The sequence below is a fragment of the Eulemur rufifrons genome, chromosome 28, assembly GCF_041146395.1.
Source record: "Eulemur rufifrons isolate Redbay chromosome 28, OSU_ERuf_1, whole genome shotgun sequence".
Classification (NCBI taxonomy): Eukaryota; Metazoa; Chordata; class Mammalia; order Primates; family Lemuridae; genus Eulemur; species Eulemur rufifrons.
Window position 1 is genome coordinate 66,721,379 of NC_091010.1, and position 15,746 is coordinate 66,737,124.

Here is a 15,746-nt window from a genome sequence, read left to right on the forward strand (position 1 = left end):
AAATTTGGCATAATATGAGCCCAGCTGAGAGAAGCATGGAAATCCCCCCTGGAGGAACTTATACTCAATCCAGGAAATTTCCGCAGATAACATTCCAATAAACATGAGCTCAGAATCATAGTGACTGTATGGAGTAGAAATTATAACACACACAGGAAATAACTACTGTGGGCAAAAGTAAGCAGAGAAAACAAACTGCCACATTAGACACATGTATACCTCAGATAGCAGAAATAAATCATACAGGACATAAAATCAATGTTTAAAGGTATACAAGAATTCATTTATGAGTGAGGAACAGAGACTATAAAAGTGATCAGAGTGGGCCAGGTGTGGTGGCTCACGCCTGTAATCCTAGCACTCTGGGAAGCCAGGGCAGGAGGATCGCTTGAGGTCAGGAGTTCAAGACCAGCTTGGGCAACAGAGAGACCGCATCTCTATAAGAAATAGAAAAATTAGCATGGCAGGGCATGCCTGTAGTCCCAGCTGCTAAGGAGGCTGAGGCAGGAGGATTGCTGGAGCCCAGGAGTTGGAGTTTGTAGTGAGCTATGATGACTGCACTCTATTCTAGGCAACAGAGAGAGACCCTGTCTCCATCAAAAAAAAAAAAAAAAAAAAAAGGAAAGAGAAAAGAAAAAGTGACCAAAGTTATTTCAAAAGAACTAAAAAGCACTTCTATAAATGAAAAATAGATTAACTGACATTAAAACTCAGATTGACTTTAGATACAGCTGAAAGTAGAATTAGTGAAGTAGAATATAAATCTACAAAAAATTATTGAATGCATCATAAAGAGTCAAAGAAATGGAAATTGTGAAAGACAGGTTAGTAGTTTATACATTCCCCAAAGGAAAGGTATAGAGGTATGACAATTAGATTTCTAGCTGCCTCTCCATAGCAATGGTGGAAGCCAAAGGCACTAGGATATTTTCAAAGGACTGAAAAAAATAGAATGAGAAAATATAAAACACATTTAATCAGAATTCTGAAAGGAGATAATAGAGGAAATAAAGAAATGGCTAAGAAGTTTTCAGAATTAATACAGACAAAAACCATCAAATTCATGAGGCATAACATATACAAATAGCCAAAAAGATATCCACATTTAAATACATTATAATGAAGCATAACCCCAAACACAATAAGACTATCTTAAAAACAGCCCAAAGGAATGGTATAAAGGTATGAAATTAGAATTATAGCTGCCTCTCCATAGCAACAGTGGAAGCCAAATATTTTCAAAGGCCTGAAAAAAAAAAATTGTCAACATAGAATAATATACCTTGTAAAGTTTTCTTTTAAGAACATGCTGAAATAAAGATGTTTTTAGAATTCCCACTTTTCCCTGAACTAGTCTGAGACAGTTTCTCACCAAAAGTCCTTTCACTCTGACGTACCATCAAAAGAAACATATAAAATATGTACTACAGGAAGGTGAAAATTGATCAGTGACGTCAGAAACTAAGATCTCACATGCATAAAGGAAAGGGGAGCAAAGGCCATGGTAAATATGAGGTCAACCCAAGCACTGTATTAAAGTAACATTTGATTTGTAAGAGTGAAAAAATAAAACAAGATAGAAGTAAAACACATAATAGCAGTAATGTATCTGTTTGAGAGGGTGACGGGAGGAAAAGTGTTCTGAGATTTAAATTGAGAAGTGTGTGAAAATACGGATTAACTTTAAGCTTTGTTAAGTTCGCATGTTATAATTTGTAACTGGTCACTAAAATAATAGAAATAAAGGGTATAAGTTTCCAATTGTCAGAGACAAAAAGCAGAATGAGAAAAAAAGTAATTTAATACAGGGCTATTAAAGAGATAAAAAGGAAAAGATGTAAAACAAACAGAAAACCTAAATAATACAAAAAAAATAAATGTATACATGTCAAGAATCAAAATAAATGTAAAAGGTGTAAATTTCTTAATGGTAAATACATGAGAATAGCTAACAAAATTTTACAAAAAAGAGTAGTGATTATAATCTTGTTCTATTAGGTATTAAAGATCATGATGCAGATACAATTAAAACAAAGGGATATTAATGAGTCTATAGAGAAAATGTTCCAACATGAATAACAATAAAAAATGATACATTTCAAAAATTAGAAGGAAATTATAGCTTGAAATGATTATGTGAACACGTTTGATGGGAGCATTTGACCTAAGCTTTCCTCTTAAGAAGCTCAATAAAAATAAGAAGAGCAAGTTCAGGACAAAGTAAACAGACAAATGGAAATAATAAGACCAACAGTGGAAATCAATATAGAAAATTGACAAATAAGGAAAACCAAAAGAACAAAACCTGGATCTCTGAAAAAAATCAGTAAAATGGATAAACCTCTAGCTAGACTGATAAGGACAAAAGGAAAGACACAAACTACCTGTATCAGGAATGAATTATCAGACATCCCTGGAGATCCCAGGATAATAGGAAAATACTGTTAATATGAACAACTTTATGCCAATAATTTAAATGACTCTGATGAAATGCCAAATTCCCTGAAAGACACAAATTGCTGAAACCGACTTAAGAAGTAGAAACCCTGACTAGTCATATAGTAAGTAAAGAACTAAATTCATAATTAAAAACTTTCCCACAATGGAAACTTTAGGCCAAGGTGACATCAATGGTGATTTCTACCAAACACCTGAGGAAGAAATAACACCAATCCTCCAGAATCTATTTCAGAAACAGAAGAGGAGAGAATACTTCCCAGTTCATTTTACAAAGCTGGTATCTTTTTCCTGATACCAAAACCAAAAACATTTTTAAAAACAAAACATACCAATATTCCTCACAAACACAAATGAAAAAACAAAATCTAAGAAAAATATTAGCAAATAGAGTCTGGCAATATATTTATTTTTAAAAAGTATACTGTATTATATTTATCATGACCTGTTACCCTAGAAATATATAATTTAACATATGAAAATCAATGTAATTCCCCATATTTGTAAAATAAGGAGGAAAAACCCTATTATTATCCTATGGATTCTTAAAAAACATTTGTCAGTATTCAATACCAATGGAGGAAAAAAGTTCTCCTTTGGAGTAGAAACCACAACAAAAAACTCAAACAACCAGAATGAAATCTGGACAAAGGACTTGAATAGCTATTTCTCCAAAGAAAATATACAAGTGGCCAACAGGCACATGAAAAGATGTGAAGATGTTCAACATCACTAGGGAATCATTAGGAAAATGCAAATCGAAACCATAATGAGATGCCACTCCCCACTTATTAGGATGGATATTATCAAAAAACAAAAATAACGAGTGTGGGTGAGGATGTGGAGAAATTAGAACCCTTATGCACTGCCGGTGGAAATGAAAAACAGAATGGCAGTTCCACAAAACAGCCGCTATGGAAAACAGAATGGCAGTTCCTCAAAAAAATCAAAAACTGAATTACCATATGATCCAGCAATTCCATTTATGGGTATATACCCAGAAGAATGGAAAGCAGGGACACAAAGAGATGTTTGTACACCCCATGTTAATAGTAACATTATTCACAATAGCCACAAGGTGGAAGTAACCCAAATGTCCCTCAACAGACGAATAAACAAAATGTATATATTATACAAACATAGAATATTAGCCCCCAATACATATACCTACATACAATTAGAAGCTACGTAGGGTTATATATGCTGCACAGCTATTTATATATATTAGAATATGTACATGCAATTAAGAATATCAGCCTTTACAGGAAGGAAATTCTAACACATGATATGGCGTCAATGAAACTTGAGGACATTATGCTAAGTAAAATAAGCCAGTCACAAAAGGACAGGTATTGCATGATTCCACTTACATGAGGTACCTAGTGTAGTCAAACTTACAGACAGAAAGCAGAATGATGGTGGCTTCCAGGGAACGGGGAGTCAGTGTTTAGTGGGAATGCAGTTTCAGTTTTGCAGGATGAAAAGAGCTCTGGAGATGGATGGCGGTGACAGTCGCAAAACAATATGAAGGTATTTAATGTCACAGAACTGTACACTAAACAATTGTTAAAATGGTAAATTCATAATCTGTATGTTTTACCAAAAAAAAAAAGAGAGAAAAAAATTACGAATAGAAGGAACTTTCCTCAACCTGGTAAACGGAACCTATCTATAGCTATATATTTTTTAAGATCCCCACAGCTAACAAGGAGTGAGGCAAAGAGGATGTTCTCTTTCATTACCTCTACTCAACATTTTACTGAAAGTCTTGCCCAGTACAGTGAGGCAGGAAAAAAGAAATAGAAGCCATGAAGATGGGAAAAGAATAAGTAAATCTTTGTTCATACATAATATTATTACATATGTAGAAAGTCCTAAGAAATCTACAAAAACACCAGTATAATTAAGTGCATTTAGTGAAGTTGCAAGATTCAGTCACTGCACAGAAATTAGTTATATATTATATATGCCTATATGCAAGCAAAATATTAGAAATGAAATTTTAAAAAATTCAGTATCATTTATTTACAGTAGCATTCGGGATATGAAATAAGTATAAATTTTACAAAATATGTGAATGACCTCTATTACAAAAACTACAAAGCATTGCTGAGAAAAATTAAAGACACATACAATCACATGGAAGAATTTCAAAAGCAAAAGAAACCTTACACAGAAGAGTGTGCTCAATTGGCTTCAATCTATATAGTTCTAGAATAGTGACAGAAAGATCAGTAGCTTCCTGGGACTGAGCCTGGGGGAAGATTGAATGCAAAGGGGCCAAGATTTTTTGAGGGGATAAAAATCATCTGTAGCTCGCTGTGGTGTGGGTTGCATGGGTGTATAAAGTGTGTGCAATTTAATGCAAGTATATTATACCTCGAAATAGCCAATTTAGAAATAAATAACAGAGTATGGGAACTGATTGGAGTTCTTCTATAAAATATGAAATTAAAACTTGAAAACAGTTTGATGATAGCAGAGTCTCTCACTGCCAAACTCCCGCAGTAGTGAGATACGCCAAGTGCCAGCCGCTCCCATTTAAGAGCATCTGAAAGACTCTGTGTCTTTCAAACTCATAGATGAAAACAGAACAGCTTCTGTGATTCACACAATATTCAAGTTGTATGAAAATTTCCAGAAGGAAACAACTGCATAAGTCAGGGCAATCCTTGTATAAACAAGAATTTGGTATGTAATTGACATTTCCAACCAGTAGAGAAATAACGGATTATCTCATCAATGGTCGTGGACAACTGGCAAACCATTTAGGAAAACTAGACCTTATACCACACAGAAAATCTAGATTTAAATCCAAGTTCTAGAAAGGAACACAGGCTGGGGAAGGCCTTCCTAAGCCTGTCAGTGAAAAGACAAAGGGGAAAAGATTAAGAATATAATAAAAAATCTGAATGTCAAAAATTACCAGAAACAGACATGATGACTAAATGCAAGGTGGCATCCTGGATCGGGTCCTGGAACAGAAAAAGGGCGTTAGTGGAAAAACTGGTAAAATCGGAGAAAAGTCTGCAGTTTAGTTCATAGTACTGTACCAGTATTAATCGCTTAGTTTACATTAGTTGTTCTCAAATGGGGCCAAGTTTGCTCCCTGGGGAACGTTTGGCAGTGCCTGGAGACATTTTTGGTTGTGTTCTAGGGAAAGGGGGGAGGTGCTACTAGCATCTCAGGGTAGAGGCTGGGGTGCTGCTAAACACCCCTCCGATGCACAGGACGGCCCCCTGCCCGACCCGAGATGTCAAAGCGTCAAGGTTAAGAAACTCTGTCTCAGAGAAACGTACTGTGGCTATGCAAGTAAGATGCTAACATCAGGGGAAGCTCAGTGAAGAACATATGGGACCTCTCTGTGCTACTTTTGTAATGTCCGTTAATCTCAAATTATTTCAAAATTCAAAGTTTCAATAATGACTATAAACATTAAAAAGTTAAATACAAAGGCATAATTTTAACATAAATAAAAAGGCAAAATAAGAAAAGATTAAAGAAAATCAAAGAAAATAGGGGCATTCATAAAAGAAGTGCAGATGTATAATAAACATAGGAAAGTTCAATATCTCTATGAAAAATGCAAATTAATATATCATAAATTTCATTTTTCATTTATCAAAATGGCATGAGAATTTTTGTAATGACAATATCCAATGCCTGTGCATGTCTAGGGAAGCTGATATTTGTGTACAGAGAGTGCAACTTGTAGTGTTATTTGAAAATCGATATTAAAAAATCTTAAAATTGTGCCTATTCTTAGACCAGAAATTCTAGGAATCTGACTTAAGAAAATTATGTGAAATGCCCTCATTTCTCTCCAAGAACATTTACCAACACATTGTTATAAAAATGCAAAAGTGGAAACAATCTGTTAAACAATAAGGTTTTTAAAAAGTAGTTTAGATAAATCCATACAATGGAAGCCTCTGTAAGCATTAAATAATTAATAGGGAAATACATAACACATGAAATGGAACTTCACAACCCAATGTTGAGAAAAAGAAGCCTTCCAGAACGGTATTGTGTTTTGCATGACCCTCCTTTTGTTAAGAAAAGGAAAGGAAAGAAAGTATGAAGAAAAAATAAAAGTTGGTTGCATTTATGAGAGAAGCCAAGCGATCTATTTGGGAAGATCTACTGAAATAGCAACAGTGATGCTATCTCTGGCTGGTAGTAGGATTATGGTTGATTTCACTCTCCTCTTTTGCTTATTTATATTTTAGTTTTTACAGTGCACATGTTTTACGTTTTCAACAAGAAAAAAAGCATTAGAAAAGCAAAGGAATGGAGGAGACTGATTCCATTTAAACCTTTTTTCTAAGCAGCCTTTTTGTGGGTGGTATTAGCCCTTGGCAGTGCCAACAGCCAAGGTAGGCTTAGAGGCCGAGACACTCACGACAGGCTTTACCACAATGAATTACATCAGCATAAGTTCTTCCTGATATTGAGTAAGTGGCATCTCCCAAATGTACAACCCTTTGGCATTCAATGCATTTTGTGGACCACCTGTCCCAAAGTCTGCTGGCTGGGGGCTGATGCTCCCTGTTGATGGCTCCTTTGGCTCTAGTTTCTGAACCAGAATGGTTCACTTGCTCTTACGTGCACAAGCGTGCTTGTGAGGGTGCAGGAGAGGTTGCCAGGGAAACTCAAAGTCATTTGTTTACCACCTACTTAGGCCATCTGATCAAAAATACTTAAATGGTCTACTTATAGGCAAAAGTGGACAAGCCCCTATCTTCTTAAAACACCAGAGCCATTCTTCTGCTGAATATATACCAAAGACTCCAAAACACCTTATTCAACCACAAGCCTTGTCCTTTGATTTGGTATCCTACCTGAGGAGTGAGCAGATTTTAAGTAAAATTACATAATTTTTCCCTTTATTAAGTATTTATACATGGGAAACGTAAGACAAAGCCAGGAGTGAGTTTTGCACACCAAATGTCAGCATGAAATGCCACAAATTTGCAAAAGATAGGCCTCAAAGTTGGCTCTGAATTTTCAACAAACAATGTAGAAGGAGAAACCACCGCTGCCACATGGGTCAAATGCTCTGAGAGAGAAAAACTAGAGTTGCTCGAAGATGCACAACTCTGGGAAAAAGGGAGAGTTGGGATTTTTTTCCTTGTGGAGCCCACATAAATAACATTGTCTCATAATATTAAATATGAATGGCATGCATGCTTGATGCAGGCTTCTGGCACGACACCAAAGCACAAAGAAAATGAATGTAGTTCTGCAGGAGACCACAATGGTACAGTCCTTGTATGCAAATGCTTCAACCAATTGAGAAAATGGTTTTAAAAAAACCTGAATTTTTATAGCTTTTGTCTTCAACTTCTGCTTGTGGGGGTAGCACCCACAAATATTCCTACAGGACATTTATTACAAGAATCAGAACAGGCATTTGGGGGAGCAGTTTCTAACCCTAAGAGGCATGACAAAGGTTGTGTTCACTGCAAAGAGAATACCTGTCCTGTGCACCTGCCCTTCAGGACCTCACAGGGACCTCCACCTGAAGAGTCTGCCCATTACTCCTGAACAGGTGAGCAGCAAGATCATAGCAGAGGGGACGCGCTGCCCTCCAGAACAGGGCTCTCAGCCAGGCAGCCTCTGAGTCAGACACACTCGTGCCAGCAAAGGATCAGCGTGAGTGTCTTGAAAAAGGGCCCCAAACGTATCTGCTGCCCTCACCTGGTTAAATGCACCTTTTCTACACTCTCTGATAACAGCCTGTGAATCGAGTAAGATCACTAGAATGTTCTGTGTGTGGACTGTGCTATTTCATCTACAGTAATGCCCTCCTGAGGCTATGGCCTAACCGGGGAAATAAATTAACACCTCATAGTGATATGAAAAACATTTCTGCATTTAAATATTATACAAACTACTTTGAAAACATGGTTTAGGACGAATTTCTGGGCTGGCTCTACCATCGTCATTCATTGTTAGTCATTAACCCTGAAGAGGAAATCACATTTTGCAGAAAGACATGAGCTGAGCTTTACTTTCAGATTATTAGGGAAACAGCAAAAACTCACCAAGCCAAAGGAATTAAACATACCGTCTATTTCCCACATTTTTTCCCCCTATTTTCCAGGTCATTTGTATCAAGAATACTTTTCCTTACAGAATTCATCATACGACTACCACTTCCTCTTTCCAAGATTATATCTAATTGGCTTCCTGCAAACGGCTCGGGCGGTACTGGAGACTAATGATCATTACAAAACGGTCCTGCGTGCCCACTGGGGAGCCCAAATTGCTGGGTGCTCCTCATGCAATTGCCTTGTAAAGGACGAGCAAGCAACTAGCAGAGTTTGAAATGAAACTCTGATGGGTCCCCTCTCCAGCCCATGTTGCTTCTGCTAGGTTACCCTGATTATGACTGTTTTTCACGTAGAGATGGTTGTTCTGCCGTTTCCTAATTTAAAAGATCTGACCGTTATCTGGTCAGCCTGCTTCAGGCTTTGAATCTATTTCTCTTAATCTATTCCTGGCAAACCTGAGCAAATGGCCCATTAGCAATGACTGTCTCCTAAACACTAGCGGACATGCTCCATGCTCACAACCGAAAGGGTTACCCAGAAAAAAGGGAAAAAAAAAAAAGTCTTTTGAAGCTAGCTGGTATGGCTGAAATGAGTAACCTTTAGATATCGTGAAACTCCAGGGCATGATCTGAAAATCTATTTATGATTATGGGGGAAAAGGCACAATCTCAAGACATACCAAGAGTTAAATCAACAAAAATTTTTTAAAAGACCACTTCAAAATATTTTTGCAACATTATTCCTGTTTTCCCTTCTTTAACATTAAACTTAACCATCTGAAGGATAATAAAGTTGTTTCATGACAATATTTGATTGTCCCTATTGAGTTCCTAGAGGGAAATACTATTTTGAGACATTCCCCCCAAATATTTTGAATATCAGTTTTAAAATCCAGTGGGGATTCTATAGTTTTCACAACCTACCTCTTGACAGTGAATCTCACGTGGTTCCCCACCCTTTCTTTGCCGGAGAGGTTTCAGGTGTGCACACAGGGAGAGGTGTTTGCAAAAGGAGATGCGCTCGGGTGGCCCTGACATCAGCCTGGGCTTTGTTGGGTCATCGGCATAACCTTCCCTGCACCCAGCACACAGGGCCAGGGCACCCACTCTGTGCTCCGTGGCTCTCTGATGGGCGTGGAGAGGTTAGTACCAATGGCTCAGACTTGGGTCCCGCCCCCAGGAGTGTGCCATCTATGCGAAGAACAACGACCTCTATGAAACAGTGAGCACCACATTAAAAGACTGCAACCCACATGGTGAGAAAACCATATCTGAGTTTTGTTTCAGCCCCACAGAACCGGAGATGAGCCTGGTGCCTGGTACCACGGCTGACACATCCATGTCAGGTGAGATTGGGAGGCTGTCTAGGTGCTAGCAGGGGGTGCCAGGGCAGGACATGTGCCCCAGCCACTGAGTGACGATGGTGGGTGACACAGAAATGCCTGATCTTGCTGCTGATGTGGAAAGAGGTGGGCGAGCTGGAGGCCACAGTCGAATTGCAGTGGCACCGGCAGCGGGGATGGAAAGAGGGTCAGAGAGAGCTGGGAAGGGACAGAAGAGGTGGGGAGAACCCAGAGTACGCAGGGCAAGGAGTTCGAGAAAGAGAGCCCTCCCCTCTGACTCTGTGAGCAGCATCACTCCTCAACATCCTGAGAATCAACGTGAAATCGGGCTTTTCTGACAGCTCCTGTGACAGAAAACCACAAGGCCCCCCCCCAATGAATAACAAATGAGGAGAGAAGAGTTCATGAGATAATCAGGGCCACATCGCTCCTCCCACAGATGAAGAGACCCTGTGGGAAAGTGACCTGCCCAAGGTCACCCAGAGAGCCTTGGACAGAGGGTCACATGCAGACAGTAGTGATGTTTGGCTTTGTAGGCCCAAGGTCTGCAACCACTCAAAGTGTCCCAACTCCTCCTCAACTCTGACATTGCAGTGTGAAAGGAGTCTCTGAATAATGTGTAAATAAATAAACATTGCTGTGTTCTGATAAAACTTTATTTACAAAGCAGGCAGAGGGCTGGATTTTGCCTCCTGGCCATAGTTTGCCCATGCCTGCCCTCCAGCTATTGCTAATTACCAGGAGTCCAAGTTTCTTGTTCATTCTTCAGCTGATTCTAATATCCCCTGGTTTATCTGACCCTTTACCAAAAAAAAAAAAAAAGTTGCTGACCTCAGTTCTAGATCATTAAAGAAAAAAAATCACATTTATAAAATAAAGGTTTCTCAAATATCCTCTCACTCCTCTAGTAAGAAGTCCTCCTGGGCTGGGGAGCTGAGTCTAATGCAGCCTTGCCCCTCACGGCTGGGCCTGGCATGTGGACACGCTGTGTGTTACCTTCCCGTGAGTGGTATGAGTGAAATGAACCTCACTCACTATTAATGGGGCCGAACATGACATCCAAACACAAGTGGACACAGCACTCATTTGGTGACCTGGCAGGGATTTCTTCCAGTCTTCCACATTTTTGTTCACTAGTGACACTGAACTCCACTGGGCCTTCCCAGACCAATGACACCAGCATGGGCACTGCCTGAGGATGTTCCAACACGGAGCACCCAGCATGGACATGAACACGTGGGGCCGACAGGAGTGAGCCCACGGTGTGCACCAGTCTCGTCTCCCGTGGCATCTAGCAACATCAGAACACTTGCTCCATCTACTTGGATGTCTCAGGAATGGGGACAAGCTTCAGTAATGTGTCTAAGTCAATAGTGTTTCAGGCATGCACATTTGGTGAGGAGGGAATCATTTGGGTCAATACTGTATATCCCCTAGAACACCACAAAGAACTAGATCTCAGTCTGGGAAGGATTTCCAAGCCAATAAATTTTGACTGCATCAAATGACATGGCTTGTTACATTCCATCAGAAATTAACTTATAGTTCACTCTGCTAATAGAGTTTAGCGCGTAACTGGCCACCAAATACTGGGATCGCTCCACATGTCCATGAGCAGTCTCTGAATACCATCTTTGGCAGTGACGGCAGAGATCGGGCCTGCTGTTGAGAGAGTCACCATCCTAACTGCTCTGTGCAGGGCTGTCACCGAGAAGGGCACAGCAGGTCCAAATACACAGCTCTGGCATTTGATGGCCACATGGATTTGGGCAAATCATTTTCTCTTCAAGACTCATTTGTCGTGTTTGCAAAATAAGGATAATGATACTCTCTTTATAGATGATTTGAATAATTCAAATTAAGGGATGTAGTCCAGGGCCTGGCACCTGGATTCCCAGAACATAATGTTGTAGTTATGGATAAGATGATGACGGTGATGCTGCTGCTGCTGCTGATGATGGCGACAATAATGGTGATGCAATGTTTTCTTATAATAGGTGAGGGGTTGGGATGATGGCCTCCCACATGGTGCTAGCGGAATGCTTTCCAACAGTAGAGACGAAAAGATAAAACATACAGGGACAGACGAGGTGAGCAAAGAAAGAAGCAATTCCCAAATCCTCAGCCCACAAAGGAGAGCAGGTACCCACGTGCCTACTGGAATGCTGTCTCAGTAGACACGACCTATTTGTACTGCATGTGTGTTAAGTATCCTATTTTCCCTAATCTTAGTAATCTTTCTGGGTATATAACCTGGAGGCTCATTCAAGAATGCAATTTGTAGGACTTTCTGCCCAATGACCTAATGGCTAGCACTAAAATTGCCCTGCAGAGGTTTGTAGAATCTCTTGGGCTGTACCTACCACGCAACCGGATGTCAGCGAGTCAGCCTACAGTGGATCCTGCTCATGAGGTATTTTGGAACCCAGAAAAAAAGAATCGGATTCAGCAGCTATGAAGTCTGAAGACTGCTAATAGCATGTGCAACCACAGGAGGCTGTCAAGAATACCTCAGATAAGACTCCAGTTTCAGAGAGGAAAATATAAACAGTTCCCCTGAGCTTTAATGAGCACTGCCACGGTCTGAAAGCCCTTGCATTGAGGCTAGAAAGTCTCCGTCAAGACTGAAGGTCAGTGAGCTCACCCCGAAACATCGTGCAGATTGTTCTAGGACAGACTGTGATCATTAGAGTCAATGTGCTGTCCTTGGAAATTCTAGGCAAGAATGCTACAGCATGGACAGGAATGCCTTCTTGTCACCTGAGAAGGACAGTCCGCTGAAAATTAGCTTCCGAGTGAGAGAGCACGCAGCACAAGGGTACGCGTGTACGTGTGAGTGTCCCCCAGTCAGTGGACACTAAGGCTCTGTAGCTTTGCACTTTGTGACTGAGGGGTCCAGATGCCTAGATTCCCCCCTCAGGCAAATAGAGCAGAGGGTTTTTTTTTTTTTTAAATTTGAAGGAACCTTCAAGAACACCCAGTCCACCCAGAGGAAGAAAATAAGCCCAGAGAGTATTGCTTGTCCACATTCACTGAGCTGGAAAGAGCAGATCAGCAACTCTAAAAGAAGGTGCTCAAGGCTCCCCTGGCCCCTGGGAATGTCTCTCTCCTCAAACAGCAGAATGAGGCCTCGCCATGTAGAGCCGCTCATGTGCTCCACGTGCAAACTTTGGGATACGTGGTTATTCTGAGTGATGTCGGCTCCCGGGATGTAGAATTAACTTACACTATTTGCCTAAGAAAATCCTTTACAGGAGTTGTCATTTCATAAAGTCACAATCAAAAATGCTCTCTGCACCAAAGCCAAAAACTGAATCAGAGGAGTTTTCTCCACTCTTGCTCCTCTACTCTGAGACGAATGTTTGAGATCTGGCTCTAGTTATTTTTAAAGAGACTTTGGTGGAAAGCGCTATAAATCCAAATTGTTGTTTCACACCATGAGACACGGAGTAAAGACAAGGATACACTTCAACCGGCGTAGCAACAACCATGCAGGTTGTGTATTTCTAGAACCTTCATCAACATGGAAGATGAAGTGCTTAGCTCAAGCAATCTCTTTAAATACTGAAGTAGGGTTTCTCTTGGAAACGCTGATGGCTGCGTACCTCTTCCTTCCTGCAGTAAGTCTGCAAGACTCAGGCATAGCAATGGTGTGATCAGTCTGAAAGCCATGTCAGAATTGCCTTCAGTAAGTCTCTGAGCCTTCAATATATGTACACTTGTAAAACTTAATTACATCATTTAACATTTCTATGTACATTATACTTTAAATGTTTTATAGCCATTTTTATTAATTAATAAAGTTTTAATGGACAAAAATTATACCATAAAATCATTATTCATATACTGCATTTTCAATTTTACTACTATTATCTTTAAATATTTTCTCCAAATGGAAAGCCACAAATTCATACACTAGAGTCTCTCATAGAAAGTAAAGTTGAAAATCAGAAGTTTATAGAGAGAAAGAATGAGATCTGGTCTCTCTCCTGCAGAAAAAGGCCTTCCCTCCTCTTCCCACTCCCCAAGAAAGGTGGGGGGGTCCCCAAGGCAGGCCCCCTGGGGAATTCTGCCTGGCCCTGGAAGCAGCAGCACATCGGGGCCACATCGCCCCGGAAGACACAACCACAGAGAGAGAAAACTGTCTGGCACGGAGAATCCCTGACTCGCCTCAGTTAGAAAATGCCCTGTAATGACTACACACGCACACACACTCACACACACACACACACACACACACATATACTCCACTATGGAATTTTGTGGTCAAGGATTTTATGATATTAATGAGACTAACTCATAAATACCAACTATGTGATTGAAAAGTAAAAAGTACAGAATTCTGAACACTTGCAAACATGCAGATGTTTGGCACCAGAGAGATGAAACATCTGGGGGTAGATGGCATTTTGTTCTTCTCATCCTGTTTCGGAACACGATTCGGGCATGGTGTATATTGACTTCCTGTGGGGGCGATCATTTCCTACTCATTACATACAGTCTGGAATGACTGGGAACAAGAATTTGAGGGAAGGTCTCTCATAATCTACAAAAGTCTCATCTAAGAAAATCTGCCCATTCATACGGCGAGACAGAGCTAGCCATTGTCAGCTTCAGGCAGAGCAGGTCAAAAGCGACTCTACTGAGAAATGCCTCTGTGATACATTCCGTAGCAGAAGCCCATGCTAGGCCCACCCAGGCAGGGCGTGCTCATCCATCACCCCCTTTTGGATGGACATGCCACTCACCTGCTGCATAACTCCAGCCAGGAATGTGAATGGAGAGCTGGTTGGCACGGCCGCTGGGGTGACAACTCTTCGCGTGGTCCTCTGTCCCTTTTCTTACGGTGACCTGGTTAGTTCCCACATCTGCAGACTCTGCGTTTCCCAGCGGAGGGGAGCTGCTCCAAGGGCATGTGCCGGTCTCCAAGTGCACCCGCCCCAACGGGTTTTCCTTCAAGTGACTTTCTTGTCCACCTGGGCTCCAGCGCGGGCCTAGGAGGCTCTGGCTTCCCTCGGTGAGCTGGGGCTCCAGGGCCCTGCCTATTGGCTCTGCGTTCGCCAGGCCATCTGCCCCATCTGCTGTCAGCCTGTGGGAACTACAGCTGAGGGTGAGCGACAGGACGGATCTGTGCATCTGGGGGCCGGCAAGCTGAGGCTGCTCAGTGGGGATGGAGAGAGGCTTGTCTGGGTAGTAGACTGAATTCGGGCACGGCCGAGACACCCCGAGGTGGACACGGGAACTGAACAGCAGCGGGCCCTTTCCTGACGGCCGGGCATCTGAAGAAAACCTGGTCTCTCTGTCGTCCACGCGGGTGACCCAGTACTCGTGTCCCTCACACAGCTGTGCGTGGGTTTCAGGAACCTGCAGCCTCACCACGGAGCCATTTCTGGAGAACGCTGTGTGCCGCCGTGGGTGGGCACTCTGGAGCAGGGGGTCCTGGGCCCTGCACCTGGGACACAGTGGGCTCCCAACAGTCCCCCATACCAGGGTGCTGGCCGGGGGGCCCACGCGCCTGGCTGTGATGGTGATGGATGCAAACCCTTTTTGGGGGACACCACATGGGTTCTCCTCTTTGGGCGGCAGTTCTCTCTCAGGTCCTCGCTCATCTGCCAGTGTGGGAATTCCTAATCTGCCGGGGAGTAAAGCAAACACCCTGTGAATGTTGACTCCGCTGCGATTAGCCAAAGATTGCTTCAGGTGACGAGCAGGAGGCCGAGAGATCGCACACGGCAGGGGCAACACGGCCCCGCTGTCTCTTGACTTATTCTCATCAATCATCTGGGAGATGACTATGGAGGAAATCATTTTTGTGTTTTGCGATGCCAGAGTCCCCTGCAAATGGAAAAAGATCTGGATTATTCAAGCAGCCCATTGTAAAACAGGCAGTA

At 41.6% G+C, this 15,746-nt stretch overlaps 1 protein-coding gene across 3 annotated transcripts in view; it reads right to left on the bottom strand.

The window, feature by feature from the left end:
• Positions 1 to 15,746, bottom strand: part of C28H10orf90 (chromosome 28 C10orf90 homolog) — a 195,067-nt gene that overhangs the window by 50,005 nt on the left and 129,316 nt on the right. For all 3 annotated transcript variants that reach the window (XM_069460698.1, XM_069460697.1, XM_069460699.1), the window contains one exon: positions 14,604 to 15,690. In XM_069460698.1, coding sequence (XP_069316799.1) covers positions 14,604 to 15,690 — 1,087 coding nt within the window. The remainder of the gene's footprint in view (positions 1 to 14,603; positions 15,691 to 15,746) is intronic.